General features: G+C 41.3%; 1 protein-coding gene across 2 annotated transcripts in view; it reads left to right on the top strand.

Moving 5' to 3' along the window:
- MYO3B (myosin IIIB) overlaps nucleotides 1-16,137 on the top strand; it is a 499,023-nt gene that overhangs the window by 68,527 nt on the left and 414,359 nt on the right. For both annotated transcript variants that reach the window (XM_032293013.1, XM_032293014.1), the window contains exon 7: nucleotides 9,873-10,018. In XM_032293013.1, the coding sequence (XP_032148904.1) occupies nucleotides 9,873-10,018 (146 nt within the window). The remainder of the gene's footprint in view (nucleotides 1-9,872; nucleotides 10,019-16,137) is intronic.

Here is a 16,137-nt window from a genome sequence, read left to right as displayed (position 1 = left end):
AAAAAAAAAAAAAAAAAAGAGAAGGCTATGGAAGAAAATAAAGTTTTTTAGAATTGAATTTAGGAGATTTGTAATCTTAGTCTTAGCTCTGCCACCATTTTCTAAAAATGATTGGTTCAGTTATTTTTATATGGCTTTAGTTTGAGTAAAAAAGCACAAATTTTAGATTCAGATAAATCTGGGAGCAAATCATAGATATTTGCTTACCCATATAACCAATAACCTCAGGCAAGTTACTGAATATTTCTGACTAGTAAAGTGGGGAGAAGCTAAAAGAGGTAAAATAGGGAGAAAAATCCTGCCTCAAAAGATAAAATGAAATAATGTGCTTTAGTGTTCAGGGCAGTGCCAGACATAATAAGGGCTTTTAACAATGGTGTCACATGTTGCCCCTTCCCCTACCTCTGCTTATCCTGTTCTCATCTGTAAAAGAGAAGAAATTGGCTTCAGTAGTCTTTGCCTTTTAAGGTCCTTTCTGTTTTCCAGGGAACATTTACTGTTTGTAGAGGGAAGACCCTCTTTCCAGTTCTCATATTCCATGGCTCTGCTGTTCCGCAAGCAGTGAGGGTTGGATCTCACCAAGTTCCCAGTAAGAGTGAACTGATGATGTCGCATGGCCGCTAGGATCCATTTTACTTGGCTCTCTGTTAAAAGACTGGAGATTCATGGGATTCTGCCTGCCAGTCATATCACTGTGAGGAATGCAGGCTTTGGGAGCTCAGGAGAGTTAAGTGAGAGGTTTAGAACTTCAAATCATTGGCTGAAAGACCTGCCTGTCTTCTCCAGAAACATTCATCTCTGAGAGTCCGTAACCTTTTGCTGTTCCCTGGTTCACCCCAGGCATCGTGTGTCAGGCTCGAAGAGACGGAGATTCCTTCTCTTGTTCTGAGGCTGGCCCTGGCCTGCCTACGTTTGCAGAGTGGTTCTGTCTTCTAAGGCCCTGAGGCACAACCCAGCTGCTGAGTGCTCCAGTAGGCAAAGCGCCCAGGGCAAGGGTGAAATGACTGGATGCAGCCTCAGTTTTTCACCTCGGCTCCAGCGATAGCTCCCTCTCAGCTGGACCTCTGTGGGGAGGTTGACTCATGTGTCATATGTCAGTGTGGAGGTGGGGGCTGTCTCTGGAGGAGGTGGTGATATGTTATTACCCTCCTCCTGGTGGGTCTAAATATAAGACCCCACCTGAGGGCTTCAGATCCCAGATGTGCAGAAGCATGTAGGGCCTAGAGCGGAGGCCTCACATCCCCTCCGAGTTCTGAGCGAGAAGTACTAAGCCAGAAATATCAAAGGAACAACCACCAGGAGCATTTGGAACTTTTACGGCTGTCCTCACCCCTCTCTGGGAAGGTGAGAAGGGCCAAAGCACCTGCTGTTGCCCCTTCTCTTCATCCACCAAAAAGAAAAAGAGGAAAACGATTCTGTTATTGCAGGGACAGAAGTGTTTGCTGAAGCAATGTCAGAGTTGGCCTCAGCTCTTCCTGAGCTCTGGGTCCCAAATTACCTGTAGGTGACCTCCAGTCAGTGACTCCACTGTCCTGTTCTGGGTACAGAGTCTCAGCCCATGAAAGAGAATTCCCACCCAAGCCAAACTCCACATTTGCTCCCTTGGCCAATGGCCACTGAGCCGTCAGAAGAGAGCAAACGGAGGAGAGTGGTCAGCATGGGGGATGGGACCCCAGAGGAGCCTTGAGTAGGATGAAGCAGGAACAAGTAGAGGCAGATGGACTAGTATTTCTTGTGCTCTATTGTGTCCCAGGTATTTCCCATACCTTTTTAGGGGGGAGGCAGGGAGACAAGGTCTTGCTCTGTTATCCAGGCTGGAGTGTAATAGTGCGATCTCGGCTGACTGCAGCCTCCACTTCCAGGGCTCAAGCGATTCTCATGCCTTAGCCTCTCTAGTAGCTGGGATTATAGGCATGGGCTACCATGCCCAGCTAATTTTTGTGTTTTTAGTAGAGACAGGATTCATCATGCTGCCTAGGCTGGTCTTGAACTCCTGGGTCAAGTGATCCACCTGCCTTGGCCTCCCAAAGTGCTGAGATTACAGGCATGAGCTACAGTGCCCGGCTTCTCATACCTTTTTCAATTTTAGAAAGTTAAACAGAATTACTCTCTAATAGGGACATAGGACATTCTCAAGGACATCCTTATTTGCATGGTGCTGTCAGCCTGAGTGAGGACAGAAACTGCAGACTACTTGCTGACGAAGGGGTATGCCCAAGTGGGAACTTTCAGATATTTTGCTTGATTTGCTTTCCTTCCTATTTTTCAGATGCATCATGAAGGAGAAAAACATTTTTTTCCTCAATGGTTTCTGATTGTGTGCTCATGCTTCAGTTCTGTTGCCTACTAGCTGTGGCCTTGAGTGTCTCTTAACTTTCTGAATCTGTTTCCTGACCTGGTTTAATAATACTTGACCTAACAAGGTGTAAAATGGACTGAATTATAGAGGTCCTTCTTGCTCTGTCCTGAACATACTCTGGTGGAAATGGAGCAGTAACTGGCAAGGAAAGGGGCAGCAAGGGAGATTGAAGGGACAGGGAAGTGAGAGGCGGCAGGAAATCCATCTGCTTAATGCTTATATACTGTGCTTATGGGCTCATAGTGTAGAAGTTACTGTGACTGGCTCTCTGAATATGGAATCTATTTGGAAGTGGCTCAGCATTCTCCATTATTATAAGGATTCCCAAGAGATGGCTTATTCAGGAAGGTGGTGGGTAACCATGGAGTTTGCTTCTGCTTTGGCCATGAACCAGCTGTGTGACTGCAGACAAACCAACTGGCTCTCTCCTCAGGCCCTCAGTTTTCTCTTCTGTAAAAGAAGGGAGTTGAATGAGGGAATCTTCAAGGTCCTTTCATCGTCCATCTCTGTGTGAGGAAGCTCTGGAACAGGCGAGGACAGTGGGATTGCACTGGGTCTCCAAGCAAATGTGCTCCTTCGCTTTTTGAGTACTAAGGACACGTATGAAATTTGGACATGCTGGGAGTTCTGTAGGTAATGGTCCTGAGACTGATAAGGTAACTCACCACACAAGTAACAATAAATAATCTGTTCCCAGGGCTTCAGGGAATTTAGGTGCACAAATCAGTGTGTGGGCTGACCTCAAATCCAGAATGAGTTCCCCTTCTACCCTCCACTAGCCATGGTGGGAAGCTGGTGTTGTGTTAGCATGCTTTGTGTGTTTTTAATTTGAACTTGGCTTTATTTCTCTGTAGACTTAAACTGAGACCTACAATCCTGGGAAAAAAGAGACCTGTAGAACATCACATTAATTACAGACCTTTCTGAAGTTCATAAGAACCTTCTAATTCAAATTACTTCTGGCAATTTCTCAGTGTACAAAAGACAGATTCAATCTTAGCCTTAGTTTTAGTTTTATGAAAGGCCATTCCCCTGCCAAATACTTCAATTTCAGTTCATCTAGTCCATATTTCCTTTACAAAAAAAAAAAAAAAAAAAAGAAAGAATCTCAGATATATCCTCCCTTGAAATTATATTTCATCTTAGGTAAAATACTTCATTTGTTTATTCAGTATCTCAGCTTATAACACTTTACGATGTTCATTTGTAAAATTGATAAAAAAAATATTTGCCACTGGAATATTTATACTGTAACTACAATTTCTGATTCCAGAGAAGTTCTGATTTAGAAATCTTTATAATCAATAATATTGATCAATTATGCTGCATGAATTGTGTAAGCAAAATTAAGAATCCTATTTGCCTTCCTACCTCTCAGCCCATCTTATTTGCCAGTCTATTGCCTGCATGTTTGGGCTCAAGGTCAGCCAAGGATTAATAGCTTTAGGTCTGTTTGCCTTGCCTCTTATTTAGCTGAATTTAACTCTTGAGGTAACGGCATTTTGCCTGTGTACTTGAGTGAAATTTTGATCCCAACCTTTGGTTATAATTTTGGATTGCACGAATGATTCTAGTAAGGTGAGAAATCAGAACATAGAAGGCAAACCTAATTACATTTTTAATGACATTTAAAAAATATTAATGGAAACATAAAGTAGTCTGAATAACACCTATTTCTTAAGTTTGGTAAATTATTTCTTATGACAGCAAAAATACCATACTATTTGCTTGAAAACATTGCTGTTAGAGAAACTAGGTTGTCTGAATCTAGAAGCTCCTATGTTGACTGTTTTTATCCCTTTTACATATAGTATAATACAGATGCTCTTTTCAGATAATGAAGACCTTGAGATGAGAAGCTGTTAGCTCAGGTTCTTATAGACCAAGTCTTTCTGCAAGAGAGGGTGTATCTCACCCTATCTTGGTAACTTTATCAGTAAGTCCTAGTCATGGATCATGGTGGCCCGAGAAAGTGAAAGTGCTACTCATGCCCTGTTCTCACTGTAGAAAGGGATATAGTTGGGAAGGGAATTTCATTTGTAAAACTAATTAAAAAATATTTGCCACTGGAATAGTTACACTGTAACTACAATTCCTAATTCCAGAGAAGTTCTATATGATCAATAACATTTATCAATTATGCTACATGAATAATTACGCTTTATTATTCTGGTATTAATCTCATGGGGACCTAGTTTTTTGTTTTGTTTTCTGAGACAGAGTCTTGCTCTGTTACCCCAGCTGGAGTGCAAAGGCATGATCTTGGCTCACTGCTACCTCTGCATCCTGGGTTCAAGCAATTTTCCTGCCTCAGCCTCCCGAGTAGCTGAGATAATAGGCATAAGCCACACCTGGCTAATTTTTTTTTTTGTATTTTTAGAAGAGATGGATTTCACATGTTGGCCAGGCTGGTCTCGAACTCCTGACTTTGTGTTCTGCCTGCCTTGGCCTCCCGAAGCCTTGGGATTATAGGCGTGAGCCACCACACCTGGTCGGGGACCTAGTTTTATAACTAATATACCACATTTAACCTGCCAGTTTTTTTTGATGAAGAATCCTAGCAGACAACAAATACTCCAGAAGAAAGAAACATGCTCTTGAAAATTAAGGCAAACTTTTCAATATTTATTTGTATTTTCAAGACAAAAAAACCAAAACTCCTTTTTCTTATAGAAATAATCCGTGCTCTCTATAGATGTTTTGGAAAACATAAAAGATCTTAGAGAAGTAAGTAAATAAAATAATTATTACCCATATGTCAGTGATCCGATGATATCTACTATTAACAGTTTGGTGCCATAGAAAAAGCTGAATAGCCATCATTTTCATAAGCAGCGCTTCAGATGGGGCCCATGAAAAAGGGGGTGCTTGGATTTCTTGCAAAGAAAAGGGAGAGGGAGATAAAACATTTTGTCAAAGTCACCCAGTGAGGGGGTGGCAAAACCAAAACAAAGATACCGGGTTCTGGGTTTTTCTAGCATTAGCCAGAGGTGAAGGTCTCTTCATGACCCAAGAGCTGCTGACTGTTGTTTTTCTCTGCCGTTCTCTGGCTGGTGGCTAAGGAAAGGAACAGCCACCTTCAACAGAACACAGCTGACCATGCTCAAGGACAGACAAGGGGATGATATGTGTCAAAGAAGTTGTGGATGTGGTTTCATCCCATAGATTCCTGCAGGAGAGGGGAGGTGTTTCCTCTTTGGGGTAGGAGGGAGTGACTGGGGGTAGAGTTAAGGAGTCTGGATCTGTGGAACTCCTTAGCCTGAAGAAGGCTAAAGAGAATTTCCCCAGCAATTGAAGACAGATAATGACTAGCCTTTGTTCCAAAGACCTGTCAAGCTAAGTAATTTGTGAAAACTTGTTTCTTGTTCTCAACCTTCTCCAGAAAGAAAAGTTTTTGGCAGCTAAGGTGGTAATGACCAACATTTAGGAGCCTCAAGCCCACTGCTGGGTAAAATAGCTATTGGCCTTGGGCACTAAAGCTGTCAGTGCATAGACATTGCTAGTAATCCAGCATTAGTGTTTTTCTTCTTTCTAAAATAAGCAGCAGTGTAGTCTAATTGTACCAGAAAAGCCATAAGTTTGCATTTCAAGGTAGGAATCTGGACTTGCTCCATTAACCAACATCCAAACAATTGCTCCCTCACTGAAGCTCATCTTCCTTTACAGAGGCATTATTACAGCAACCAGCATATTTTCATAGACCCTAAGACCTTCTACAAAATATTGGCAATAAAATCTCTTCAAAGTTCCAGTTATCCTGTTCACACCTCAGATTAATGTATTGTGCACTCTAGCTAATTTGTATGGTGATGTTAGCCTCTCAGTTTGAGATACCACCCCAAGATCACTTACTTGGAAATCGCAAAGTCATAAACTATTAGAGCTAGAAGGGATGGCCATTTATTTCCACCTTACCACTTTATAGATCAAGAGAGGTCCTGAGAGCATAAGTTATTTGTTTCAGATGTGAAAGGGTGTGCATTTGGGGTCCTGGGCCTTTGTCGACACCATCTCATTTCTCTCCACCCCTTTAATATGGCTTATAGAACCTGGAAAACGTGGTCCCAAAGCAGTGCACTTACTGGCCATCGCTACTCCCCTTTCTTAATGAAGCATCCTAACAACTGATTCAGAGAGCTCTTTTTAAGGTCACCTTCTCCTGGGGGCAAGGGAAGAAAGACCATTCAACCATCCAAGCATCCTTAACTCGGCTTTATTTAACCTAGAGGCAAGGAGAATGTTGAGCTAAAGAGAATGATAATACTATTTTCTCTTAATGAAATAGCTTCAGACTTTGATATTAGATTGATAGAGAATCCCATTCCAGGGGATTGACCTTCAGTTGGCCTGCATCCTCTTGAGAGGGCTTCTTTGAATCTCATCATATGTGTAACCTGCAGAAAGGACTGTTTCCTCCTGGTAAGGAGCAGTCCTGGAAGAGAGACTCTGAGGAGATGCACCAAATGACAAAAGCTAAGAAAACCTGGCTAGTGTTGTCAAAATGTGAGTGCAGAAGCTGGTAATTTTAGCCAACTATAACTTTTATTATATATAGCACTTATCATCTGGCAATGATTTATTTAGTTATCATTCTCTCTGCCTGGGTTCAAATTCTGGCCCTGACAATTACTAGCTGTGTGATGCTAGGTAAGCTGTTTAACCGTGTTGTTCTCAGTTTCCACACCTGCAAAAGTGATAGTAGCACCTGCTTTGCCGAGTTATTATGAGGATTAAGTTCGGTGTGTATTTAACTTTCTCTTCCCAGGGCCTACTACCCTGCCAGTCTAATGGGTACTCAATAATTATTCGTGAGTTATTTTATTAGCATGATTTCCAATAAACTTCCTTGGAAGGCTGAACTTCAGTAATTTCTTTGTTACATGATGCACTGAAGAGAAAAATTAGGTCAAGGTATGTTTTTCTGTTTATCACAATGAGCTGAAGATAATGTTTATCTGTAAAGAGAAGTTGAAACCAGATAAAAGTTTTGAATATTTTATGACAACATGTGAGAAATATTAGAATATCTCCATTTCCACATTCAGACATGTTCTTAGAATTGCCTTTTATATCCCGTCCAAGTTGGCTAGAAGCTGATTTGAATTTCTCCCCAGAAGTTGTAGACTATGGGTATTAGATACTTCTTACTGTCTTGCTTATCCAGCAGTGGCCCCCTTCTAGAATCTTAAGCGTTTAGAGCCCATATCCTTTATTGTACATGTTAGTACACATTGTCTGAGGCCATCTATAGTTGTCATGGTTTGTCATTTAATTGTGATAGGTGCGCTTTATATTTCATTTGGCCATAGCTCCTACTGGGGAAGGATAGAGTCTTATTTCTCTCTCCCTCACAGGCCTTATCACAGTGTCATGAATTACAGTGAACTATTTGTTGATTGATAGGTCTAAAATTATGTTTGTCCCACACTTTTGAAAGTGTCATTTCTGAAAGGAAAGGTGTTGAATAGCCTTCTCTAGGGATCTTTAAAAATAATGAGGGTTCTCACCTGATGGGGGTGAGGAAAGGAAGGTCTTTCGGGGCAATGAAATGTTTCGGGGCAATGAAATGGCCTTTGGTCCTGAAATTGGAATTATTTGAACTTCAGTTTTAATGTACATTTGAAAATAACATGTTAAAAGTGTGACAGGATATTCTATTCAGAAGATGGGGCTGGGGCCAGGCCAAGGATGTGGATATACAGAAAATGTTCTTCAGCTCAGAAGAGAAGAATACGGGGCAATTATGAGAACAAGAACATAGGGTCTAGAGCAGGGCAGTTGGCACATTTTGCCAGGCCTTACAAGTCCAATGCACTGGGTCTGGAAGAGAGCAGGAATACTAGGTTTCTATCACAGCCATAACAATACCACAAACTTAGTGACTTAAAACACCTGTTTCTTAGTCTTAGTCTGTTTTGTGCTGCTATAATGGATTATCTGAGACTGGGTAATTTATAAAGAACAGAAATTTATTTTCTCACAGCTCTAGAGGCTGGGAAGTCTAAGGTCAAAGTGCTGGCATCTGGTGTGGGCCCTGATACTGCGTCCTCACATGGCAGAAGGCAGAAGGGAGCAAACCCACTCCTGCAAGCCCTTTTCATGGTAGCATTAATCCATACACGAGGACAGAATCCTCATGACCTAACCACCTCCCTGAAATACTCTTCTCCATTTGTAAGTCTCCCGGGCATCTGAGACTTAATATATCCTACATGGAGCTCCACTATTCGTCCAAAACCTGCTCCTTCTACTGTCTTCCTCATCTTAGTAAATACCAATTCTATTCTAGTGGTTGCTCATGTCAAAACCTTTGAGGTTTTCTTTAGCTCTTCTTTCTTATAAGCCCTGTTCAGCAAATCCAGTTGGCTCTACATTCAAAATTATATCTAGAATCTGATTATTTCTCACCATCTCACAATGCCTCATCTAGATCCCTGCAGTAGCATAGTTACTGATTTTGTTTCTTCTACTCACAATCTATCCTCTGCATAGTAGCCAGAGTGATCTTGCTAAAACATAAGCTCGATCTGTGACTCCTCTGCTCACCACAGTCAATTGTCCCATCTCATTTGAAATAAAAAAGCCAAAGACCTTATGAAGGTCTAAGAGGGTGGCCCTGTTACTCTGATCTTCCTGTGCTCACCCTTGTAGGTGTTCTGGATCTTTAAACATCAAAGTTTCCCACCTGGCTATGGCCATGGGTCATCCTGGTGGCAGATTTTAGGTCAGATAGGGTTTCCTGGTCCTCCATGCCCTTTGGCTCCCTTCTGACTTCTGTCCCCATTGTGAGAGTCATCAGAGTCTGAATGTAGGAGATGTTCTTGCCTAACTCAAAAAGTTGATAGAAACATTTCTCCACAGGGTTACATACCCCTCAATACAGTGACAAGCCTGGGGTCATTTTCTGGTACTGCTGCTGCTGTGTCTAGTCAAGGCAGTAACTGGAATGGCAGCTGCTTCTGTGATGCACACCAGTTGTTGGATTCTGAGGAGGGGAAAGATGTTAGAAAAAGGGAAGCGTGGAGTGGGGTCATTTCTACTTTATGTTAACCATGTAAGTCTTCCAGCATCTCTCTGCTTAGTTGGATCTGCACTTGGGGATTTCATGCATCTCAAAGTACACAAGCATCTTTGAGAACAATTGTTTTTTGTTGAATTCAATAGCTGATAGTGAGGTGAAGGATGTAGACAGAGCCTTTCCTTAAGGACTAGCAGGTTGGGATGGTGTGGGTGTACACCCTGTTCCTCCCCTTGCGCTGTTCTTCGTACTTAGACGGTTCAAATGCATACTGTTTAAAAACTAAACTGACACATTTAAAAAAATTAATGAACACGTAAGACAATAAATTAGTTACACACAAATAAGGCCTAGAATACACACATCTTAACACTGAAATTCAATATCAGTGTGGCCCAGAGAACTGAGAAGGGGGCTAAGATCAGCTCAGGGCCTTTTCAGGACATCCGATGCGGCCGTAGGGTTGATGTATGGTGTCCTGCTTTTGTCTAATAGGTCATCGCCTGTGAGCAGCAGTATGACTCTTCCTATGATGCTCGCTGTGACGTCTGGTCCTTGGGGATCACAGCTATTGAACTGGGGGATGGAGACCCTCCTCTCTTTGACATGCATCCTGTGAAAACACTCTTTAAGATTCCAAGGTAGGACACAAGATGGCGCTCTTGACTCATTGGTTCTTTGTGAAAACATCTAGTTAGAGGAATAATAAATAGTTTGTAAGCAATTTCTCTCCAAACCTGACAAAGCCTGATTGTGAAATGTATTTTCTTTGACAAAACAAGGGGGTGGGGGGTGGTTGGGAAGAGGATGTTCCTGAAAGATAACGTACCCCAAGGAATAATAAGACCTTGTTGGAACAATGGCATATTTTCAGCACTCAGCTTTTTCTGAGATATTCATTTTTTGTACTTTGCATGATAAGACTAGGAATGGAACTGTGGATTAAGTAATCTGTGTAAATACTAATGTTTTCTTTTTAATTACATACTTTCTCCAGTATTCAGTGGAAACATAGTATGTGTATCATATGGCTCTATTCACTCAGACCAGCATTGAAATGTATCAGAAAATGTTACATCAGCACTATATCTTACTCTCTATCCCTTAATTTCTGTCTCAGTGGAAAATTGTGTGGAAAGAGGTCTGTTTGGAGAGCATTTAAATGCAAGTATACTTTCTATTCTGTGTATTCATTAGGGGTTTGTACAAGAGGTTGGGTTGTCTTTCATTGGAATCAGGCTGATGTATGGCCAGCTCACGGCTCTAGTTACAGAAAATGAAGCTATCCAGGGAGTCCTTCCCAGCCAGGGTGCAGTTTGAGAGATAATTTGTACCTTCCAAATGTCTCTTTCAAAGGAAGGCTCTGGGCAGGCTGGGAGCCATTTAACTGCTTTAACAATACAAGTGTTGACCTTTCCTTATCTGCACAATCACACAGCTATCACAGCCTTTAAAAATTTCTCCTGATTGCAATTTGCATTTCTGATTAGGTCTATTTATATGCAGATGAGGCTCTCTGGTTTTCATCATCATAATGTTATCATTTTATACCTAATCCAGATGTAACAACCACCAACCGATATTCCAGAAATGATTCCCACCCAAGCCAGAGTTAGTCTTTTTGCCTTTTTCGAATCACAAAAACAGGTCACAGTGATTACAGGAGCAGACGGAGCACCTGGCTTTTTAAATTAATAGTCTGGTGAGCATTCAAAAGGATATAAGAATGCAGGAGCCAAAAGCAGCATTGTGTACAGTAATAAGTCAGAAAATGGGAAATGGTGTCTGGAATGATTTGTGTGTGTGCTTTGATTTTTTACATGTGGTTTACCCCTCACCATTTATTTAATGTGGCAACATAATTTTCTGAATATCAGGATTAAGGTGTAGCTTCTCATTAGCAAAATAATACGTACTTTTGATAAGAGATCTATATTTTTTTCTTACCTCTTTTAGTTATGCATTTGTATGTAGACCAGCTATTCAGAAATCTCTTAAAGTGATAAATGTAAGGCAGCTAACTCTGTGTGTGTGTGTGTGTGTGTGTGTGTGTGTGTGTGTGTGTGTTTAAATAGACCCTTCCTCTCCAGTGACTCCACTTAGCTTGCTTCTGTGCCCAGCCAAGGTTCTCATCTCTAATAATCTTTATGTCCTCTCACTACTCATCTCTTCCATCTTGGGAGAAGCCTCCAGATCTCCAGATGTGGGAGTAACTAAGCCTCTAGTGCCTGCCTCAGGACAGAAGGGATCCCAGGAATTGGGCAATTGCTAGAAAAGGATCCTTATTCCAACTTAGTTTAAGGCTTTGTTTCTCTCCTGTTAGTGTTACCTCCTGCCCTTTTAATGTCTCTTGGTTCCTGTGCAAATGATGAATCAGATTGAACTAGGCATTGTCAGCAATAATCAGTCAGCAGATTCTCAGTGTGATTATGTGTGCTCATGTGTGTTCAACACTTGCCACTGTCACAACCTTAATGGCTGACTTGACATTCTTGGATGGGAATGATAAGAGGTTTTATTTTATTTTATTTAAATCTTAGCATGTTTGCATACATTGTACAGCTTTTTTCCTCCCCAAACCAGGAAAAAGATGTTGGGTTTATATTCACCAAGTTATTTACTTTAAAATTACCCTGTGAATTAGAATTGCACAGTTCTCTTTGAAGGGTTGTGGATTGACCAAATGTGTGTGTCACATGCAAATACTACTTAATTTTTAACGCTAAAAATGTATCCTTTCCCCAGAAAAGCTCTTTGATGAAAAGTGGAGAAATTAAGCATTTACACACTTTTAAAAGGCACTCAAATTATTTCCCTATGTGTTTCATTGGAATCAATCTCAGTCTTTCTCTCTGTCTCTCTATCTCTCTCTCTTCCTTTTATTTTTATTATTATTATTACTATTTTTAAAGACGGGGTTTCACTTTAAACCCCGTCTGGCTGGGGTATGTTGGTCTGGCTGGTATGTTGGTCTGGCTGGTCTCAAACTTCTGACCTCAGGTGATCCGCCCGCCTCAGCCTCCCAAAGTGCTGGGATTACAGGCGTGAGCTACCACGCCCGATATCTCTCTCTCTTCCTAATGGAGAAAAGCAAATGACAAATAATGACAAAAATCCTTTGAATCTATTTGGCCTCAGAATTATTTTTCTTTCTATTTGAATGTGACTATTTTCAGTGTTTTTGAATTCTTGTCAGTGAAACAATGAGATCCATTTCAGATCCATTCTGGGATCCAGAATACTGTGTGTGGCTTCTTCCTCTGGCTTTCCTCACTGACCTTTTCCCTTCAACACTTTCTTTGTTGGAAATAAATTGAGTAAATTACCAAGTAAGGGAAGAAAATAAAACCTTGACTGAGTCAGGGAAGAAGTAACTTTTTACAAGTTAATAAAGATTTATGAGTTACTGAAGTGCTGGTTACCTGTGAGCCTCAGATGTCAATAAAACAGGTAATTAGGAAGGTTCCCTGGGTACTGTCAGGAAATATGAAGCAACTTGCCTCGGTGTGGTTGATTTGCCTCTACTCGGGTCTCCTTGCTCTTCCCCTCTCTTCCTTTACCCACCTTCTCTTGACCTTCACATTGGAAGATGACACACAGAGTCATCATGACCTGTCTTTGAAATACAGCGTGACTCACAATCTTTCCCACTTTGCAAACACACAGAAATTATCTGCTGATTGGCAGAGCATCCACTATTTGCTGAACCTGTCAGCATGTGTCATCTTGTCTAATGCTTTTGCTCCAAAAACGTCACCCCTCTCTGACTGTCACTGCTCTGCCTGCTGCTATTTTTCCCCAGGAGTTATAAGAGAGCAAATGAATGAAAATCATTTCTCTCAACATCAGTGGATTCAAATCTCTCTCACGACTCTTTACTGAGGACTTCTTTAAAATTCCAGTGGCTTAAAAGGATCTTGAAGATGACCTGGATATATTTTTTACTTAAAAAGAGATCTGTTTCGTAGATATAATTGCAAGAATCAATACAGTCCGTGGAAATACACAGTTATGTTGGTCTTTTGACAACCGGGTATCTCTCCTTAGCTTAGAGTCTTTGGCTAATGACCCTCTAGACTTCCACTTAGGGGAATGAGGAAGGTGGTGGGGACCAGTGTGGGTGTGTTCACTGGTCAGTCACTGAGAGCGGCATCACCTGCCCGTTTAGCTGGGGCCAGGTAGCAGCTGACTCTGTCCAGTGTCTCATCTCACATTGAATACTTCCCGTTTATTCTTTATGGAAAAACGCAGAATGTTTTCGGGATTCTCAGCAGAAATGTCTTTGGCTGGAGGTGGACAGCACACACTGGCCCAAACATTTCAGTCCTTGAAACTCTCCCTTCCTAAAGAGAGCTTTCCCGCAGCACACAATTCAAAAAAAGAACTCATGATTATCACCAATTTACATTTTGACTTGTTTTCCTCATTCAAGCTAGGTTATTCCAAGTCACTTGGACCCAACTGTATTTATTTCTTAGGGCTGCTACAGCAAAATTACCACAAACTTGGTGGCTTCAAACAACAGCCATTTACTTTCTCACAGTTCTGGAGGCCAGAAGGCCAAAATCAGTGGGTCAGCAGGGCCACACTCCCTTTGAAGACTCTATTGAGAAGAATTCGTCTTTGCCTCTGCCAGCTTCTGGTGGCTCCCGCTTTCCCCTGGCTTGTGGCAGCATGACTCCAATCTCTGGCTGGATCTTTGCATGGCTGCCTTTCCCATGTCTCGGCGGGGTCTTCTTTTCTGGTCTCACGTAAGGACGCAGACTTAGGGCTTATCCTAATTCAGAATGATTTCATCTTGAGATCCTTGCCTTCATTACATCTGCAAAGATTCTTATTCCAAATCAGGTCACATTCTCAGATTCTGAGTAGACATATCTTTTGGTGGTGGGGTGGGGGGAGTCACAGTTTAACCCTTTACACCAACTTTTATGTTTACCAAATTCCCTGAGAATCTAATTTGGGGGCAAGATACAAGACAGTTAGCTCAATGATGATGGAAAAATAATAGCTGCTAAAATCTGTCAAGTGCTAACTAGGGGGCAGGTACAGTGTTCTGTGTTTTAGAAATGTAAATGCATTTAATTCCCACAGCAACTCTGTGATGTAAGTACTGTTACCACTCCTTTTTCCAGATGAGAAACTCAAGGCTGTTAAGCAGGCTTGCTGGCCTCTGGTCATGCACCCAGGGAGGAAAAATGATTTGAATCTGAGAAGTTTGACTCTAAAACCCACACATTTTGCTACTACATTGAAAAGTTAAAGCCCTTCCTTAAATTATATTATTTGTTAAGGAATTATATGTTGAGCACCGAGGGGACTGGGGCATATAGAAATGAATAGAAAGCAGTCCTGCCCTTTCTGTTCATCGGAGGGAAGACAGTCCGATGTCTTTCCTCCTACTCCCAATTTAAACTGACATTATTAACCTGAAAATTAGAATTTTATTAGCATCATGACTGAATCAGCCGAGAAACTGAAGAACAGAAATCAAGGATATCCTCATAGGTGAACATAGGCCATCTTCGGCTCATTGATTTATGACCCCCAAACCAGAGATCTCTCCCTTCTCCAAACTCCCCTTCAAGCAACTGCTTTTTATTTCCTAATTTGGAACACTGAAGGCAAGTTTTTAAACTGAAGAACTGTAGAGCATATGTTATATAATAGTTCAAAATATCATTATTCTCCCCAGGAGTTTTGGTCCCATCTCACCTTCCTTGTAAACCTGTATCTTCCACGTCAGGGCTATTTCTAGTATAGCCAACATCTTCTCCCCCTTTGCCTTTCTCTTATTTTTTCTCTTCCCTTTTATTCGTTCATTCATTCATTCATTAGTAGGAAAAGCTCACTGTTGGTCCTGGGAAAAAACGGAAATCTGTTTCTGGCATCCTAAGTTGGAACACATTTTCTCATGAAAGCTGTATTTTACATGGTTATTTAGGAAGAAGCAGTAGAATAGCTGAAGTTCCCTACTTTGGATGCATTATTAGATTTTTGTGGCTAAATAGAGCTGAATGACCTGGTCTAAGGACTTGAGCTTTCTCTAGAGCTTTATGTTTATGGAAAAAGAAAATGCTTTCCGAGTTCTAAATTACCAATTTACAAAAGTGCTTTGGAGCACAATCCACTGGGAACTTGGGAATGCCCATGTCCTCTACCCTAGTATACCTTTAACTTTGTTCGTCCAGACTCGGGTTTGGATTGGGTGCCTGAGTTGCAAAGATGACAGAGCTTTTGCTGTTAAGGAGCACATCATTTTACTGCCTCCTCCTCATTTATTGGTAAAGGTGAAACAGACAGAGTTTAGATAACAAAAAGGAGAAATCAGATTTTTGAGAACTCAGGGTCTGGATCCTTTTGGACTGCCTGGATGCTGTGGGTAGTGGGGCTCAGATGGACAAGTCACCACTTGAAACATTTGTGTCTATGTGAAAAGCTTTCTCAGGGACTCAGTGGCTACAATTGACTCTTGTCCTGAAATGGGATCCTTGGGTTAAATTTTTATGTTAAATAGGCATTTTTTTTTTAAAGATTCCTTTTGATTCTGACTTTCCTAATTCCCAAACCAAATTGTTCCTATAAGGGAAGCAGTAGTCCCTGCCTGCTCCTCAGCTGTGAGACTCAGAAGCAGCAGGGAGCCCTGAGTCACCAGTAATTGTCTTACTATTACAGAATTGTCACAGGACATTTTCTTTTAGGGCTGTGAAATATAAAGAAAAGAAATTAAAACTAAACTATTACTGAAGTGTAATGAGTG

The sequence above is a fragment of the Sapajus apella genome, unplaced genomic scaffold (assembly GCF_009761245.1).
Source record: "Sapajus apella isolate SASKATOON/1434 unplaced genomic scaffold, GSC_monkey_1.0 scaffold28, whole genome shotgun sequence".
NCBI lineage: Eukaryota > Metazoa > Chordata > Mammalia > Primates > Cebidae > Sapajus > Sapajus apella.
The sequence above is the reverse complement of the archived record's forward strand: the minus strand, read 5'-3'. Positions and strand labels throughout refer to the sequence as shown.